Source organism: Neopsephotus bourkii, unplaced genomic scaffold (assembly GCF_033783945.1).
Source record: "Neopsephotus bourkii isolate Nb327-2 ecotype Australia unplaced genomic scaffold, CSIRO-AGI_Nbou_v1 NB_1616, whole genome shotgun sequence".
NCBI classification, from domain to species: Eukaryota; Metazoa; Chordata; class Aves; order Psittaciformes; family Psittacidae; genus Neopsephotus; species Neopsephotus bourkii.
Window position 1 is genome coordinate 746,747 of NW_026902091.1, and position 18,445 is coordinate 765,191.

The 18,445-nt window shown below is 41.3% G+C and overlaps 1 protein-coding gene across 2 annotated transcripts; it reads left to right on the top strand.

Moving 5' to 3' along the window:
- Positions 1 to 1,969: 1,969 nt before the first annotated feature.
- HSD17B2 (hydroxysteroid 17-beta dehydrogenase 2) lies at positions 1,970 to 15,301 on the top strand. 2 transcript variants are annotated; one of them, XM_061372801.1, is made up of 5 exons: positions 1,970 to 2,431; positions 7,404 to 7,616; positions 8,306 to 8,491; positions 11,495 to 11,632; positions 13,199 to 15,301. In XM_061372801.1, exons 1-5 carry the CDS (start codon positions 2,284 to 2,286, stop codon positions 13,555 to 13,557), a joined length of 1,044 nt encoding a protein of 347 aa, XP_061228785.1. In that variant the 5' UTR covers positions 1,970 to 2,283; the 3' UTR covers positions 13,558 to 15,301. The 2 variants fall into 2 exon arrangements, with proteins under 2 accessions (XP_061228785.1, XP_061228783.1); XM_061372799.1 differs by lacking the exon at positions 1,970 to 2,431 and adding an exon at positions 2,464 to 2,895.
- The last annotated feature ends 3,144 nt before the right edge of the window (positions 15,302 to 18,445 follow it).

The following is an 18,445-nucleotide window of genomic DNA, read 5'->3' on the forward strand; positions in this document are numbered from 1 at the left end:
TTGTCTGAATCATGCATCCGCTGCTGTTTGGCATTGGCATGGACTGACTATGGAAGCAATATTCAGGCTTCAGTATAGAATATATAGATTGCCAAGGTATAAAGGGACAGGGCACTTGAGTTACTGTGTGATGGCTCTTAGAAGCTGGAAAGACAGACAAATGTCCTGGCAAAGGTAGGTCAAGCTTGGCTCAAAATCAGTCAGCTGAAATCCATCCTCCTTGTAAGAGATGTTATATTGATGCAACATCCTGATAATTTAAAGAAGCCACATCTTTTCCAGCAAAACTATCAGGAAGTGTGAGATAGGTTGTATATTCATAGCATAAAAAGGCATGGCATAGAGAAATAGGAACACAAACTCAATCACAATCTCGTGTTAATGTACAGCTGTTAGAACTGGAGACATCCCAAAGTGGTAGAAAAGGAAGTAGACGCTTTCTTAAGATGGATACTGGGCATATGGTGATAAAACATAACTCGTTGTGAAATTGTGCCGAAAAGTCCTCAAGCAGCAATCTGTCACCACTGGTTCTTGAGGGAGTTCATGAGGTGGGTACTGCAAGTTAGTGTTTCTCAGCCAGCTTTAGAACATACCCATCTGATAGCAACCCATCTCATGGTGTGTATGCACTTACATGTAATTTTATTCACACACCAGTGTGAACAAATGGTCAATTTCTCATTAAAAGAAGCCTTCACTGGTTATATTTTATATTAAAAATATAAATTCAACTTTAATTCGGGCAGAGATCAGTCCCCACCAGTTCTTCTCACAGTTGTTCTGCAGCGCTGTGGGTGCAGATGGGTGTTGGGTCAGTGGGTGCATATGGCATCCCCAGCAGCATATATATTCACCCAGCCCTCCAGTGCAGTGTGTGAGGGAGAACACGTACACGTGCACATATGCATTTCAGTGGGGGACATGGCAGGGGAGCACGGAGCAGAGGGGAAGACTCATGCAGAGATGCTTGGCCCCTTGACCACCTCTATCTGCTCCCCACAGACTAAGGGGAGCCCGGGTAGACATCAGGCTGGAGGTAGTCACTTCTGCCCCTTGTCCCATTATGCAGAAGCTACAGCTGGCTGTATCGTCAAGTGTGAGAGTGGATGCTTTAAATGCCAGCACATCTGTGATCATCCAAATAATATAAATAAGGAAGAGGAAGCAAAATTCTCCAATGAAGTCTTTAAGAAGATGCCTTAACAGTGGGGAAGGCATAATTGACCTGAAGACCAGTGTGCCCTTAAAAAGCAGAAGCAGCAAATGGCAGAGAAGTGAAAATAGTTTATACTTCTTGCACTAGTGGCAGGATGGATGAATGAGTGTTCACAATAGTAATGAATGACAGCAGACCTTGAGGGTAATGTCCCTTTAAGAAACTGACCTCATCTTTTATGTAAACTACCTATAGAGGTATGCTTTCATTTTTACTGGCTCCAAAAATTTATATTCAACAGATTCATCATCCCATAAAACCCCAAAGGAATCATGGAATGGAAATGTGCTTGTATCTCATGTTAGATCTACACCCTGTATTTCAATCTTCCAGTGCCTAAAGTAAAATAGGTCAGCACTACATTTTGTATTGGAAAACCAAAGCATGTTATCTGTCTGTGTGATAACTTAGGCTCATTCCCCCAAAACAATCAGCAGGGATTTTTAAAACAGGGTTAAATATGGCTAAATTGTATTTCAATCCCTTTAGCTGGATGAATTTCAAAATTTTCTTACTGCTCAAGTAACTTTCAGAGAACACGAGAGAGGTGTTAAATCTCTCAAATGTATTTAATTGATTACATTTTTTAATCCAACTTGCTGTGGGTACTGAACCAGATATTCGTGTCGAAACTAAGGTGGATGTTGTCACTGGAGACAAACTGAAGATTCTATTTCATGTGTGTTACATGTATTCACTTATGACATGTTCTTAATGGCAAACCAGTAATCACCCTTTCTCAGCCTTTTAGGCTGACTTGATTGTCAATTAACTATAGATATTTGCTGAATGGGGAGTAGGTGACTAGCCACAGGTTTGTGCTAAAGCAAGGAATGTCATTTTGGGCTTTTTGTTGTGAGAGGAGGGTGGCCCGTGTGTGATAAAGCACAATTCTAACCACACAGCTTGCACTACAGAGAGTAAATAACCCTGTCCTGACTCGTTTTTACCACTGCCCATCAGAAATCAGTTCCACTGAAACTACACCAAGTTTTTAGACAGGAAATTCCAACCGTTTGCTCTAAAGGAAACTGTTTATTTTTTTTTTTTCCGAGTCTAGGAAAATGTACTTTAAACTTATAAAACATATAGCAGTTAATTTTTTTCCTGAAGCCAGCACTCGCTACATCATGTCTGTTCCCAGTGCTGTCAATCATTATCCAGTCAGCATAGTGTTCAGAAGGTGGAGCTGTCAGGCAGAAGGAATAAAAGGTAAGAAAAGGAAGGCTTCTGCTTTCTTTCTGATGCCAAGGGTAAGTGAGATTATGTCAAACCTTTAAACAGAGTCCCCTTTCTCTGCCCCACCCCCTGCCTGTATATAACACATGCTGCATTTAGCAATACCTGCTTTTACCCAGCCGGTGGTGGGGTGTGTGTGTGCCTGCTTCTCACCCTTGCTATGGATGCTCTTGCTGACAGCCCCTTTGGATGGCTCTGTATGGGCATCACTGTGCTTTTTGGGGTGACTGTGTTCTGCACAGCCAAGAGGAGCCCAGTGGGTAAAGAAAATGTACTGGTCTGGAGCCTCATGCCTGCCTTGCTGGGGCTGCTGTGCGTGGCCATGCTGGGCACTGGTGAGGGGCTGGTGGTGTTTTGTGCCTCGTGCCTCGTTTCCTCCATGTACCTGAGTAGCACGGTGCTGCTGCCTGTGGGTGACAAAGCTGTGCTTATTACAGGTAGGGTGCTGCAGGCGTGCTTCGGGAAGCAAAACTGGCTTTTCTCACAAGTGGGTTGGAAAACTTTGTGTCCTTGGGTTAGGTATCTATGAAATGCATGCTTGTAAGGTTTCCTTTTAATGTTTGTGGGTTTTTGCTAATTCTATTTGCTTTGCCTGAGTTATTTTTGTTTTGTTTTGGGTTTTTTTGGTTTTTTTTTTCTTTTTAGGTAAATAAGTGTTCTGAAATTAAGTAGAAAAGCATTTTAACGGATGCTGTTATTTTTTTAGTGTCTCATTTAATCTTTACAAGTAGCTTTTTAGATGTAGTTGTGAAATTAACCAGTGCAGAAAGCAGAAGAATGCTTATGGTGTTCTAGTTTTTTAAGAGAGACATTAACTTCTGGGAGCCCTCGGAACACGCTATTCATACATTACTTGTGTTTATTTGAATTTATTGTACTGGATATGGATGTTTGGTTATCTTTTGGATTGCGCATTTAGACAGTGCATGCTGTGTCTATCCTGCATGTATTTCCAGACAGTGGTTTGGTGACATCTCTTTGAAATGATGTATGAAATCATTCGACACTGAGTAATTTCCTTCATTAGCAGAGAAAGTTCAGAACTAATTAATCGAGTCTCTGTTAACACTCTGATCTACTTAAACCTCACTTTTGTTTTGCAAAGATGGCATTTTTGTGGCTTTATGTCTTTTCTCCCGCTTCTTCTAAAACTTTAGATGTTGTTTATTTGTGTTAATCAAGCCTTTAAACTGGAGTGCTTGCCAACTGCTTCTTGTATTGTTAACTTGCTCTCTTTTTTTGTTGTTGTTGTTTTATTTTCTCTTTTTCTCCTCTGGAATGCTGAATTAAGTAGCTTTAGTTTACATAGCTATTCCGTGCAGAATTTCATTTTATAGGGACACCTGAAAGCGTTAATTAAAAGCATTAATATGGGGGTTAAATGCAAAAGTTAAAAGAGAACACGTTATGTTCTCCCCTCACAGTTGGGTTTCTCCCTGGAGATGTATGAGATGAAGATGGATGTTGGGCAGGGGGGATCCCTCTTTTCCCACCATTGCAAACACGGGGGTTGTGCTTGTACTTGGCCATCTCCTTGCTTTTTGTAAGACCGCAGTTCTTCAGGGAAAAGTACTCTCTGAGCTTACCTGCTGTAGAGAATATGAATTAGAGCAATATAGGGGAGTGAAGAATAGTTGGGGATATTCCAGCAAGTGATTGTGCTTTCTCTGTACCCGTGCTGTAACTCTCCTGAGGAAATGCAAGTTTGGACACCTCTGACAGCTGACACGTCTGAGGAGGCTCTTCTTGGTCTTCCTTTGAATCCAGACTGTTATGCAATCAATCAAGCCCTGCATCAACTGGAACAGAAGTTTTGCTCAGCACATTTCTTGGTTAAATTGTTTTGACTGTAATACGTTTCCCTGTACCAACCATAGCATGTTTTGCAGGTGTAAGGTGCATTTAAATCAATTTTTGATGTCATTTTCTCCAATTTAAAAAAGACCTGAGGCAGGCACTTTGTGGGAAATGGTGATTCTATTTACTTATTTATAACAGCCACCACCACCCCTTTCAGCCCTGCAGGGTTGAGGAATGCTGCTGTGTTCTGGGCAGCTACCACATATCACTAGTGAGATGGCTGCCAAAGGATGGAGTAATAATCTCTGCGCTTATCTCCCTGGGTTTTGTCAGATATTGTTCTGGCCCTCTTTAGGTGTCCCTTGTACAGATGCTGCTCTGTGTTATTTATTTAACCTGACAGTTCACCGGAGTACCATGGGAAGGGAAAACTGCATCCAGTTGTCAGAATGCTTTTTCACATGAATAACAGTGTGCATCCGAGCTGTCTTAAAGCCTGCTTTAAGTCACTGTTGAAACATCTGTTCTGATCCTCTTCCTGGGAGTAAGCACTTCAGTGTCCTAAAACAGAAGCTCCTGGACACACAAACACTTTAGTGTAGTTTGGTAGATCCGATAGCCAGTTTCTGTAAAAAATTAGATTGCTGTGGAGATCCAAAGTAGCAGGAATTGTGAAATTCTTGCTTCAGGTATCCTGTGTGCAGTGGGATGAGTTTCTGCAGTTAATTTGTCTTTTCATTCTCGATGTGGGAATTGCCATTTCTCATGCCTAGTGTGAGTCTATGATAAATGCTCAGTAAGGATCTGGTTACAGTCAGAAGCAACTGCCTTTCCTATAATAAATCTTTAGATCATTCACAAAGTTTTGGTTTTGGCATACAAGTAGGGAGGAAGGAATTCTCTCTTTCTTCCCTATAGAGGATTAACAACTGTTTGAATTTTATGAGTTGAAGGGTAATGTTTCTCTGGATGTCAGCAACAGGTCTGGAATTCAAATCAGACTTGGTTTGGTAAAAGCTGGGGACAAACCCAATGACAGGCACAGATAAACACTGCTTTTTATTTCCTTCTTGGAGTTGCTACACCCATCCCTGTTTGGGAAGTGGCAGAGTGATCAACAAGTTAAAGCTGTGTTGTAAAACTTAATTAATATCTATATCTATGGCTGAGTACTTGCTGGAAAGGATGAAAGGTGAAGGATTTGATCCAGAAATAGGGTTTTTCACTAAAAAAAAAAACAATAAAGAAAGACACCTCGCTCTCAAACCCAGAAATCTGTCTGTCTTTGGGATATTTGCAGGCCTCTTCATGTCTCTTTAGGGAATTCCAAGAATGCAGTTTTTTTTCTTCTCTTTTCGGTCAGGGCTGCAAGAAGCTAAATGTGATATATGTGGTGCTCTGGTACATCTTCAACAAACTGCAGACTTAAAAAATGCTAAAAAGCAGGTATTTTTTCTTTAACTAATTAAAAAGAGCACAAGAAATTCTTTTCAGCAGCTTGCACTGACTAATCCAGGCATTTAGTTCATGTTTCTTTCACCTGAAATTAAATAGTTTCACCTGAAATTAAATATTTTCACCTTTTGGGACTGAAGACCCAGGTAAAAGACAGAAATTAAGATCTAGCATGATTATGGTGAGTCTCTTTGCAGTCGGGTTCTATTGACTATGGATTTGGGGTGCAGGAGCAGGCCTGTGAATAACTAAGATAATATCTGCCTCTGTGTGTCAAAGCCAGAGATTAATCCTGATAAGTTTATGGTAGGGTTAAGTAGGGAGTATCACAGCTCTTTCACAAACGAGGAAATAGTAAAAGATCTGGTAGGAGTCCCAGCCCTTTGTCCGGCACTCAGGTTTCCAGCCATGTGGGTTTGGAAGCTGAGCATTTATGTAATAAATTGCTATTGCAGGAGATAGCCAAGCCCTGGGATCGCTCCATGGATCTCAGTTCACGTCAGCATCCAGGAGCTTGCTTTGCCGCAGTTAGAGTGCAATGTATGGCATACAATCATGGTACATGATGATGTGTCTCTGCTTTACAGTGTAAAAACTGCGTAAGTTTCTTAAACTCCTCATTTACCTTCTGACATTGTCCTTTGCAAAACTTCTGCAGCGTAGACCCTATAAACTCCTTCCCTCTCTCTAGCAAAGCTCTGTGTTGCCTCATCTGGGGTCTGGGTGAGCAGATAGGTGACATATTTCCTCCCTTGCTGAGAAGCTTCCCTGTAGGTGAGAAGAATGGGAATCAGAGTTAAAAAAGACACCAGGAGAGAAAACACCTTAACATATCTTAAGATAGCAAAACACTGCCACAAAGGGAAAGACTTGTGAATCAGCTGAATTGTTTGTTAAATATTTCTCGTTACCTGGTTGGAGGAATTGCACAATTGTTATCGCACCAGTCGTTGTGTGTTTGCTCTAGTGGTGCTTCCTGCGTTTGGTAGTTCAGTGCTTCATTATAGACACAGTTTGGGAATAAGTGTGGGTAGACAGGATAAGAGAATTAAATAGCTGGTGCTGTTTGGCTTAACCTAAAAATGCCACTCAAGGGCTTTCTTGGGGTTTGAAATCATTGAACTCCTTTGCAGGTAAAGAAACAGTTGCTTGGCTTTGGCTTGGTTGCAGCCTGTGACAAAAAAAGTATTTATCAGAAGGATCTGGACAGTAGATGTTTGAAGTAAGAAATAGAACCCAACAATTTGAAGTCCAATGTCCTGTAATTGCTTTCTCCATCTGAGATTTCAAATTAAAGTATGCATGTATTCCTCTTTTTTTTTTTTTTTTCCCTAGACACTTTTGTTAGAAGGTTTCGGTCTGAATAGTTGTATAAACCCATTCTGTGGTTTTATTTCTGCTGTGTGTGTGGAGTAGGTCTTGGAATCAGTTACTGGTAGAGCATGAAGTGATGCTGTCAGCAGTAAGGCAAGAGCACATGGTCTGTCAAGCTTTGTGGAGCATGCAAAGGTCCAGCTCCGCAAAACTTCATATCTGAACTTCCAACTGTCATATGCATTTCAGTGACTTTATTTTGTCACCCTTCTGGTTGCATTTGCATGTGTTTCCATTACACATTACATTTGCATGAGTGTGCCTTTAATGATGGTTTAGGACAGACCTACTTTTCAAGTCTTTTTGATGCTTTCAGGAAGCGACACTGGGATAGGACATGCACTGGCTAAATACCTGGATAACTTAGGCTTTGTTGTGTTTGCTGGGGTTTTGAATAAGGATGGACCTGGAGCTAAGGAACTGAAACGGACCTGTTCTCGGAGACTTTCTCTGCTGCAGCTGGATGTAACCAATGCCAAACAAGTCAAGGAAGCCTTTCTGAAAATCTCAGAGAGGGTGCAAAATACAGGTAACAGCTCATTTTCCCCATTATAACAGGAGTACTAATGTACCTGCTTACAAGCTGCGTCTCTTAACTTTTGGGTGCATCATGGCTTCTGTGTGTCATCTTCATTCCACCATCTATCGGCAGTCCAGGGTATTCATATCAATGACTCCTGCTTTCTGCCACATGAAAAATGGTGATGGCTGTTCATGGAGTCTGCAGCTGCAGATCATCAGTGTTTTCATCAGTTCGACCTTTGTGGAGTATGAAGACAGGCTGAGAAAGTTAGGGCTGTTCAGCTTGGAGAAGAGAAGGCTGCGTGGAGACCTCATAGCAGCCTTCCAGTGTCTGAAAGGGGCCTATAAGGATGCTGGGGAGGGACTCTTCGTTAGGGACTGTAGTGACAGGACAAGGGGTAATGGGTTAAAACTTAAACAGGGGAAGTTTAGATTGGATATAAGGAAGAAGTTCTTTCCTGTGAGGGTGGTGAGGCACTAGAATGGGTTGCCCAGGGAGGTTATGAATGCTCCATCCTTGGCAGTGTTCAAGGCCAGCTTGGACAGAGCCTTGGGTGACATGGTTTAGTGTGAGGAGTCCCTGCCCATGGCAGGGGGGTTGGAACTGGATGATCTTAAGGTCTTCTCCAACTCTAACTATTCTATGATTCTGTGATTTCATGCTGTTAACAGACTTGTGCCTTTTCTTCTTCCCAGGACTCTGGGGAGTCGTGAACAATGCAGGCATCCTGGGCTTCCCTGCCGATGGTGAGCTGCTCCCCATGAACACATACAGGATGTGCATGGAGGTTAATTTCTTTGGGGCTGTAGAAGTGTCCAAGACCTTCTTATCATTACTCCGGAAATCCAAGGGGAGGCTGGTTAACATGTCCAGCATGGCAGGTGAGCTGAACTAAAGCACCAAAAAACTGCTGGTGCAACAGGAAAAACACCTAACTTCCCTGGCAAAACTGTTGAGGAAGGTTTTGGTTATTCTTGCTTGTCAATACACCAATGGAATTAATATCTATGTAATAAGTGCAGGTTTTTCTTCTGATTATGAGACTGTTTCCAGAAATCAGCCTTAAAGAATCAGCTAAAGCAACTAAAAATAGGCTGTTATATGAAAGATGGTGAAATTCAGATCTTGTGTTACAGATGCTATGAGTGATGGCTCTGTGAGCTTCCAGAAAGATGGGTGGTAAATCACAGATGTTCCTATAATATGTTCCAGCAGAAGTCTGTGACCATGTCTGTGTGTCGTTGAACCACACTGTGGAGATGCCCAAAAGCTTTCTCTGCCTTCTGCAGAGAAAAACTTTATTCCATTTGGGCTGGTTACATATAAAGTTTCAACTTTTTCTTAATACTTTGGGTTAACCAGAGCATAAATATCTTTTGGGTAAGTGCATGACATTTGTAACAGTCTCTAATAAATGTTAGATATTTTACTTGGGCAGCTTCGCCTCTCTACCCTTGAAGGGCTCAATTACTATAGTTAGGGTGAGAAAGCACAATAATGAGTCAACTGCTTACGAAAAACATTAAATTCTTCAAAACAGAGTTTTAATTTTTGCTGCATCCTATGGTTCATTTCAGAGTACACAGTCCAAGAGCATGGTCTGCTAATAACCTGGGAACTGAAGAGAGTGTGCGTTTGTATTTCTGTAAAAATATTTTCAATATTTTCTTAAAAATTACTTTAGCCTAACTTATTAGGAAGATGGTATTTTTTCATGAGTGAAATAACTTTAAAAATCAATAGCATGTGATAAGATTTCCAGTTTTGTCCCATAAATTGTAGTTCATATATATATATGAACTATATATGTAGTTCATATATATATATGACATGACTTCTATTCTAGAAGAACAGCTGAGATTAAGATGTAGGAACTGAAGTAATACAGTATCTGGTAGCCAACAGCTGAGGAGCAAGAATGCTCCTTTGAAATGAGACCTCCTACAGGCAGGATGTCATGATGCTGGAAAGTCTTTTGGTTTAAGACCTCTTAAGGATCTACTGTATCATCTGCTTCTCAAATGTTCCTTTGCCCTGTCTGCTTAGACCCTTACTTCTGCACAGCTTCTGTCCACCCATGTCCTGCTGTGCTGCTGGGGTGGCTTGTGGAGGTGTTACCTGGTGTTCATGACTTATGCTGAGGATGTGACTGCAGGCTAGTTCTGACACAGTAATCTTATTTTCTCATTTCATAATCCCAAGTATTTTTTTGTATCTGCATGCCTGTGCTTATGGTTTGTTGCTGACACTTAACAGACATCAGCACTGAACTGTCAGGACTTTTTTGGTGCTTCTCTGCCCACCAGCCCTTGCAAGCACAGACCTGTTTTCTCTGAGCACCCAAGTGAAGCTTGCACTTACAGTGTTTTGGGCAGAGGTCTTGATTCCGGGCATGAATGCCTGAGCTTGTTTGCAGGGTTAAATGGAGAGCTGAATGATTTGCCTTTACAGGAGTTGATAATGACCCTGCTTAAACTATATCTGTTTACACAGATGTTCTTGCTCGCGGGTTGGTTTGAGTAAATAACTTTCTCTTAATGCCGGGTCTGAGGGTCCTTTGGTAAAACATTAACAGAGAAGTTAGTGAGGTCTCATTGTGCTGGATCTATTCCTGTCTGTGCAGAGCTCATTTAACAGAATTTGAGGTTAGCCTGACCTCAGAGGGAACGAGTCTGTGATTCAATTGGCTCAAACCAATTGAAACGCAAACTTATTCAGATGCATACAGAAGAATAATTAACATAAAATTGGCCTGAATTCTTCAAAGGTAAGCAGGTCCAATGATACTTTGGTTGAAACCCAATAAACAGCACCAGTGGCTCACCTGAAAATGCCCCTGTATCAAAGTATTTTGTTTTAAAAGATTCAAACACATTGAGATAAATATGTAATGTTTGAAACAGGCTGTACTGGAGCATGTGCCCAACTGCCTCCTTAAGAGGAAGGGCTACCCATTCTGTTGCCTCCTCCCTGCAGTGCTAACACAGCCTGTGGTGGCTATGATGACCCCTAAATATGCAGTGATACTCTGTGTGGTGATAACACCACACTTGTGGAGAAAGTAAAGAGGGGGATGATGTTCAAATTAAAGCATCTTGGTATTTTTCTAAATCTGAGGAAGTGACAGTCTACCAGTTTTTGGAACAGAGAAAATCTCTGTATTTGGAAGGTACTATTTTTTGGAAGATTTGGGTTTGTAAAAATATAGACTTATTTTAAAACCACCTAAAATACTGGCTGTTTTCTATCTTTTCCATCTGAACAACTGCTGCTGGGATTGGAGAAGATGAAATAAAACTATAGGCAGGGGGTCTGCTTCTGTGATGGGTATTGGGGAATCCTGTTGCCCCGAGGGGTGTGATTTCAGCCACAGAGGTTTTCTCCCCACTGTTGTCTCTTGTTTTCTGAAACTAGCTGGAAAGGACTTATAAGTTAGCTTTATAAAGCTAGAATTGAGATTACTTACCCTGTTGTAACTGTGGTTTAATAAAAGCTTGAAATTCATGTTACAGTGACAAGAAGAAACAGAGGCATTAAACTGTTGCTCCACTATTTATATGAACTAAAACATCATCTGTGTTTCTGAAAACAGCAGTCATAATTTTCAGCAGTTTTTATGCTTAAATGCAGTAAGGTTTATTTTTTTCTGCCACACAAGGTGTCTTGTCAGGTGTTAGTGAGCATAACTGCTATAAGCAACTGCTAATTTATGACTTTCACTTTTTTTTAACCTCTAGAAAGAAATCAATCCCTTACTGACTTGTCTTTAACCTCAGTGAGAGGCGGATAATTTTGGTTCTGCTATAATCTTCCTTCTAAATCATTAAAATAAAGGCTGGAAAGATCTACCGTTGAGCTTCATTATGTTTATATTGCTCCTGCAGGAGGCATTCCACTACCAAGGTATGCTGCATATGGTGCATCAAAAGCAGCTCTGGCCATGTTTTCTGGAGTAATGAGGCAAGAGCTTTCCAAATGGGGAATTAAAGTTTCTGCAATTCATCCATCAGGCTTCCGAACAGGTTGGTATTTGACATTTTGGGTAGTTCTTTCTGCCTCACTTCTTTCCCTGTAGTCAGCATCCTCAAACAGAGCCCTGAGTGATTCTCAGCACTTGGACTTTTTCTCCCATTCTTTATGTTGTTTATGGAAATAAAGATCTGCATTTTTTATGAGATGTCCTCTCCAGTTCTGCATCTGCTTGCCTCTGCCTTGCAAGTGCAGCCTTTATCCTAGGCAGAGCTTTCCTTGCTTTGAGACAGAGCAGGGTTCATGCAATTGGTGTCTTCCTGTTGCTGCAGCTTTGCTGAAGTTAACAAACCAAGTGTCATGGTGTTTGGGTTTGAGTGTTATCCCTTGCTTGTCCTGCATGAGCACTTCAAGTGTTCACTGTCAGTCCTACCTTTCTTAATACCAGAGCTGTCTTTGTTGAACTCTCTTGTCTTGCATTGATGTATCTGCAGCAATTCCTGTTATCCTGCCTACTTGCTGTCCATGTTACTCTGGAATTTCCTCTCCGCTCCTCTCTGCTGCACTCCTGCTGCTTTCTGTTCCAAACCCTTCTCCTTCCACTGCTTTGAGCACTTTGTGCAGAGCCTGTCCAGGTTACAGATTCACTTCCTGCTGCACCCAGGAGCAGGATGGGTGTCATACAGGTCCTTGCTCTAGGACACGCCTGGCAGCTACCTGAGGACATTAAATTCCACGTCTCTCTACTCAGCAAGTCCTGGTGACTTCATGAAGACCTTAATTCTTAAGCTGATGGAAAGTAAAACATCCATAAAACCCTGCTGCCCTAAATGCCTCCCCTCCAGGGCAGAGGCTGTGTGGGGCACTGGCCTCTGACAGTGCCTGTGTGATCAGTGGTACCTGCCTGAGGTTTTACTGTCAGGGCCCCATTGTCAGACTTCTGGATAGAAAAAATAATGCATTAAAACAAGCCCTGGTATTTGAGATTTAAGTGTTTTTTTAAAGGTTTTATTTACTTACAATGCTTAATGAATGATAGATGGGCAATAAATGCACTGGAAAAGCCACTGATTTCATTCCTACATGATACAGATGGGGGGGTGGATTAATAACTTTTAAAGAAATCTGGCCTAATACGAGCCTTCTTCTTCACAAATCTAGTTATTAAAGTACCAGTGTCACTTGTGAAAGAGGAGCTTAGCACTTGGCCAACACAGGTAAATCCTGTTCACCTTAGTTTGCCTATCTTTCCTCAGTCACTCGCACATGTTAATAAATACTGATTGGAAACACCTACAAAATGAGTAAGGGCAGAATGGTGAGGGGTAAGAGGAAGAAAAAAATGCTGACGTGGCTGTGAGAGACTTTTTAGGTGGAGCTGGTAACCAAATAGTGCATGAGCCTCATGCTTTTTTTAGTAGTCTGTGCTTCATACTTTCTCCTCAGGGTAAAAGCACTCACAGCTAACTGGCGCTTTTTTCTGTTCTTCGCTGACCCAATTTAGAACAACTGTGAATCAGGATCATGGTGAAGAACAACTTATTGACTATTAATTATAGATAATTTTTTTTTAATTCAGCCCCAAACCCACTTGCTGTACTATGATGTTGCTGCTTCAGGTATACAAGGTACATCCGACATGTGGGATAAGCAAGAAAAGGAGCTGATGGAGAACCTTCCAGCAGACACAAGGCAAGCCTATGGTGATGAGTACCTCCTGGGGCTGAAGACCTACCTCGTGCGTATGCCTATGTACTGTGATGCCAACCTTTCCCCTGTGTTGAACGCTGTCCTGCATGCTTTGCTGGCCAAGAGACCACATGGCCTGTACACCCCTGGGAAAGGGGCTTACATGCCCCTCTGCATCTTTTGCTGCTTTCCTCTCTGGTTCTATGACTTTTTCATTAGTAAGATACTGAGTTCTGAGCCTGTCCCAAAGGCGCTGAGAACATCAGAAGAAGAAAGCAAGAATCTCTGAGGTATCCATTACCATTTGTCTTACTTGATGAGATAACTGGGGAAAACTCTATTTTAAGACACTGCTATTTATTGTACTGTCTTTGTTAAATTACATCTACACTTCCTTACAAACAGAAGTAAATCTTTGTGTTAGAAGTAATGTTCAGGAAAAGCAGTGGATAAACAGAAGTAGAAAGCTATTCCCAGATGGGGATTTTTGGAGGAGTTTGAATATTTTCCTGATGTTTTTGTACCCTGCCTTCTGTGTAAGGTACCTCATGAGGTTATATAGTTCCTGTCTGCTTCAAAAGGCACCACCATCACACAGACAGATATATAACCTATTTTTTTTTTCAAAACAAAGCAATCCTTGAAGATCAACAACCTTCTTAAACATCATGAAGAGTTACATATATTTCTATCACTGAAGAGGTTTAGAAATGCCTGATACAAATCCTTCTCACTGCAGCTTCAGCCTAATTCATTGCAGGCTTTTTTAGTTCTGCTGATATTGAACCTGAGAAGTTATTGACCCCATCAAGTTTTGTGAAGTATAGTTGTGATGTTTATCATGTATCCTCATTGCTAGACTAAGCAACATATATTAGTTGAGTGAAAATGAACAAAGACAGGTCAAGACTTTCATGAAGAAGTAATCAATCTCCTTCCTACAGTATTAGGAAAAGTAATGATAAGAGTATCAGCTGCTAATTTTATATGACTGCCTTTTGTTATTCTGACCCTTGCTAGTTTAGGTCTGTGCTTCCTTAATTATTAGTAAACTCTGATCTTGTGTCTGCTTTCTGTACAATTCCTTGCTTGGCTCTGGTGTTATGAAGAACTCATGGTTTTGCGCATTACTCCTTACACCTTCCTATGTCACCCAATGTTTTGGGGAGAGTTTGTGCTTACTCCTCTTGGTCAGTTTTCAGGCTGGCTTTACTGGAGTCCAGTGTCTATCTTCTGCTGGATTTTGGTCATTCATTTTCCCTAAATTCATTCTAGGAGTATTAGGTACCCTCCCTGCTGCTTGTTGTCCCTGTGCCCTATACCATAAAACTCTCACCAGTGCCAAGAGACTGGGGAACTCACCTATATTTTCTCTACCCCACTCCCATTTTTCATTGCCTGTCACATCCCCTGACTTTGAAAGGCTGTGATATTTTGAAAGCAAGCCTCATACTCCCCCTGCATTCCCTGGTTTGACCATCTGTCCTGTGCTTTTCTTTGACAAGATGTATTTCTTTTCTGATGATGAAAAAGTAAAAGTTGTTACATTCTGGGTTTTAAATGTAGGTAGACATTTTTTCTCCTTCTTTTCTGAGCAAATTCCAGTCTTCTGTCATAATCCTCCTCATGTGATGTACTCTTGCAGTCAACTGAACAAAATCACAATTTAATTTGCATCTGTAGTATTTCTACTTGTAGTACCTCCTTACATCTTTTACATTAGGGCAGAACTCTTGTTAAGGCACAGGGGATGGTCAGCAAACTTGGCCCACCATTTTAGTTTGTGCGTCAGTGTGGAAATCATCCTGTCTTGTACATTTTATGATTACTGCTTTTACCACTGAGTCTGATGTCCTTGTGCTTCATATCAGTCTGCTGATTACAGACCTTTGTTTTCCAGTGAGAAACTGTGACCAAATGTTTTTCACTCAAAATCTGGGACTATGTCTATCTCTGCCCATTTCTTCCTTTATTTTCCAAATTTTATTATTTGTCAGCAAAAATGTCTAATAAAATATCATTTAGTAACTGTATTGTTGTGACTTCTTTCTTATCTTACCCTTTGAGCTTTGTGCTCCCTCCCTGTGCTGCCCTTTGTTCCCTTAGCAGGAGAGCATCGAGGGACCTCCTCCAGGGGAAAGGGGCAGGATGACATTTGGTGCCTTGTTTTGGGCAGGACATGATCCCAAATGGCTCAAAGACAGCTCTGAGCTGAAAGGAAAGGCGGTTGCAATGGGATAGAGAGCCAGAGCGGCAACCTCTGAATTTTGGCTACCTTCAGGGCAAGGGAACTTACTGCCAGTTAGCCTATCTCCATCCCCATCTTTGATGGATGTGGTTGTTTTGCATTTCACACACAGTTTAGGTGTAACTTAGGTGGGCTGGAATTTTGCCCTGAGGTACATTATATATTATACAACCAAAATTCCTCTTAGCAGTCAGTTAGCTGTTTTGAGTAACAATCTTCATGACAAACTTTAATTCATAGAAATATAGAATAGTTAGGGTTGGAAAGGACCTTAAGATCATCCAGTTCCAAGCCCCTGCCATGGGCAGGGCACCTCACACTAAACCATGTCACCAAGGCTCTGTGCAAGCTGGCCTAACCCTGCCAGGAGTGGAGCATTCACAACTTCCCTGGACAACCCATTCCAGTGCTTCACCACCCTCACAGGAAAGAATTTCCTCCTTATATCCGATCTAAACTTCCCCTGTTTAAGTTTGAACCCGTTACCCCTTGTCCTGTCACTACAGTCCCTAATGAAGAGTCCCTCCCCAGCATCTTTGTAGGCCACCTTCAGATACTGGAAGGCTGCTATGAGGTCTCCACACAGCCTTCTCTCTCCAGGCTGAACAGTCCCAGCTTTCTCAGCCTGTCTTCATATGGTGCTTCAGTCCCCTGATCATGCTCGTGGGCTTGTTCCAACAGTTCCATGTCCTTTTTATGTTGAGGACACCAGAACTGCACACAGTGCTCCAGGTGAGGTCTCATGAGAGCAGAATAAAGGGGCAGGATCACCTCCTTCGACCTGCTGGTCACACTCCTTTTGATGCAGCCTAGGATATGGTTGCTTTCTGGGCTGCGAGCGCACACTGAAGCTGGCTCATGTTAAGTTTCTCATCAACCAACATCCCCAGGTCCTAGAATCATAGAATGGTTTGGGTTGGAAGAAGCCTTAAAGATTAAAGATTAAATTGTTGCTTTGTTATTTGGCTGTGGTTGTAAGATGCAATTTCTTTTTTTCTCCCTTTTCTTAATAGGAATACTATCTTCCACATTTCAGACATATTCAGCTTGGCATCTACATGGAAGATTTGACTTATTTTATTTTTGCTTTTCCTTCCCGGGAAATTTGTGTTCAAATAGTCATTTTGCATCTCTTCACCTAACTACAAAGGTATTTTACCAAGCACCAATAATTGTGGTATCAAAGATTGTTATGGCTTTTTTCCTACAGGGATCTTATTTTGTCTTTCAAAGATAATTCTGTTGTAACACGCGTTGAATTATGTGCCATCTAATGGGCTGTAATATTAGAGGTAAGTTTCTTTTTGCTAATGGTTTGCATTGCAAATAATCCAAACTGTGAAGCTGGAAGAACTGCAGAATAAATTGTGGGTATTTGTGGCCAACACACCCATGCAGATATTAATGACAATGCAAGCTCACGCTCTCAAAGACCAATTGCCTATGTGTCATGTTCGTTTGGTTACATATATACCTAATGCAAAGCTATTTTAGGTGTGTGAAGACAGAATGTTTAGTTCTAGCACTGGAAACTGATGTATTAAAACCCCCAAACTAACGAACACGATTTGGGTCTATTTTCAAAGACAACATTTCTAACAAAAGACATATGGCATGACGAAAAGCATCAGATAAGTTGAAGAAATTGGCTCTAACCCTAAAAAAGGTCTAATAAATAATACTCTCAAATGTAACTTAGTGCCCCACGCTAGTCAAGTGTGTATATATTAAACCCACATGTATATATATTAAACCCACATGTGTAAAGTTTAAAAGGGGTTATAAGCTGCAGAAATCATTATTAAAGAGTAGGTTTCATACACATTCCTCATCCAGCCTCTGGAATGCAGGTTGTGACTGAGACGTAAATGCTGTTGGATGCCTTTTACCAGGCAAATCCGTGACTGTTGTCCTGGGCCTCCCACTCTCCTGTGTTGCTTTTATTGCTCTGGCCGACATAATGCTCTTATTTCATGTGAACAATTGATTTTCAGATACGTAGCTTTGTGAGACAAAAGATGAATTGGAATGTAGTTTGCTTCTGTAGCTGTTATTCTGGATCCATTTGCCCTCTCTACGGGGCCCCTAATGGTCACCTTATCTAATGCTTGCTTCTAGCATTGCAATCTGGAGAAGACAGATAAAATATCAGGCCTTTTTGTGGTTATGTCAATAGTTGGCCATGGCAGGAAGCCATGGTAGGGAAGTTTTGATGGCCACTTGCCAAAGGACGGCCTTTGCATTTCAAGAAGAGCAGGAAGTGTCAACATGTCCATGTGGCTGGAAGTAGGGAAAAGGCCTGGAAAGTTTAAAGTGTGTTCAAACAAGAGCTTTGATAGTGAATTTTGGGTTGGATAAAACATAGGAGAGTGGGGAGTGCTGGGTCACTGAGGGATATGGACTCATGTGAGGACAGGGATTAATCGTAAAACTGCTTTCAAGGTCCGTAGAAGATTGAGCAGACAATTTTATGCTGGCTGTCTTGTTAATGGTTATGCACAACTTCTTTGTTATTCAAGACAAAGCCAACAATGTAGCATCAAATGCATACAGTAATCCTAACGCCCATTTTTCAGTAGCAGAGGCCAAAAATGGAAATGGGGAGAAAAGGAATAGTTGATTTTTTATAATTTAATGATCATGAAAAGAAGCTTAGGTATTTCTAAACTGAAGTATTTAAATTTTGACTGTGTGACCATTAAAATAACTTCTTACTGTTAGGGCATACATGAATATTAGAGAATCTCCAGATTTTGACAGTTTGAGGCCCTGCTATACTGAGAAGAGAGGGAATAACATCCATGTTCCTATGAGTGCATGTTCCATATACAAGGGGCATGTTTTGTTTAAAATTGCCTAAACACTGTCATTATAATATTTGTATGTATTTTTTATATCTATACGATGCTTCCAGGGAATTTTCAGATTG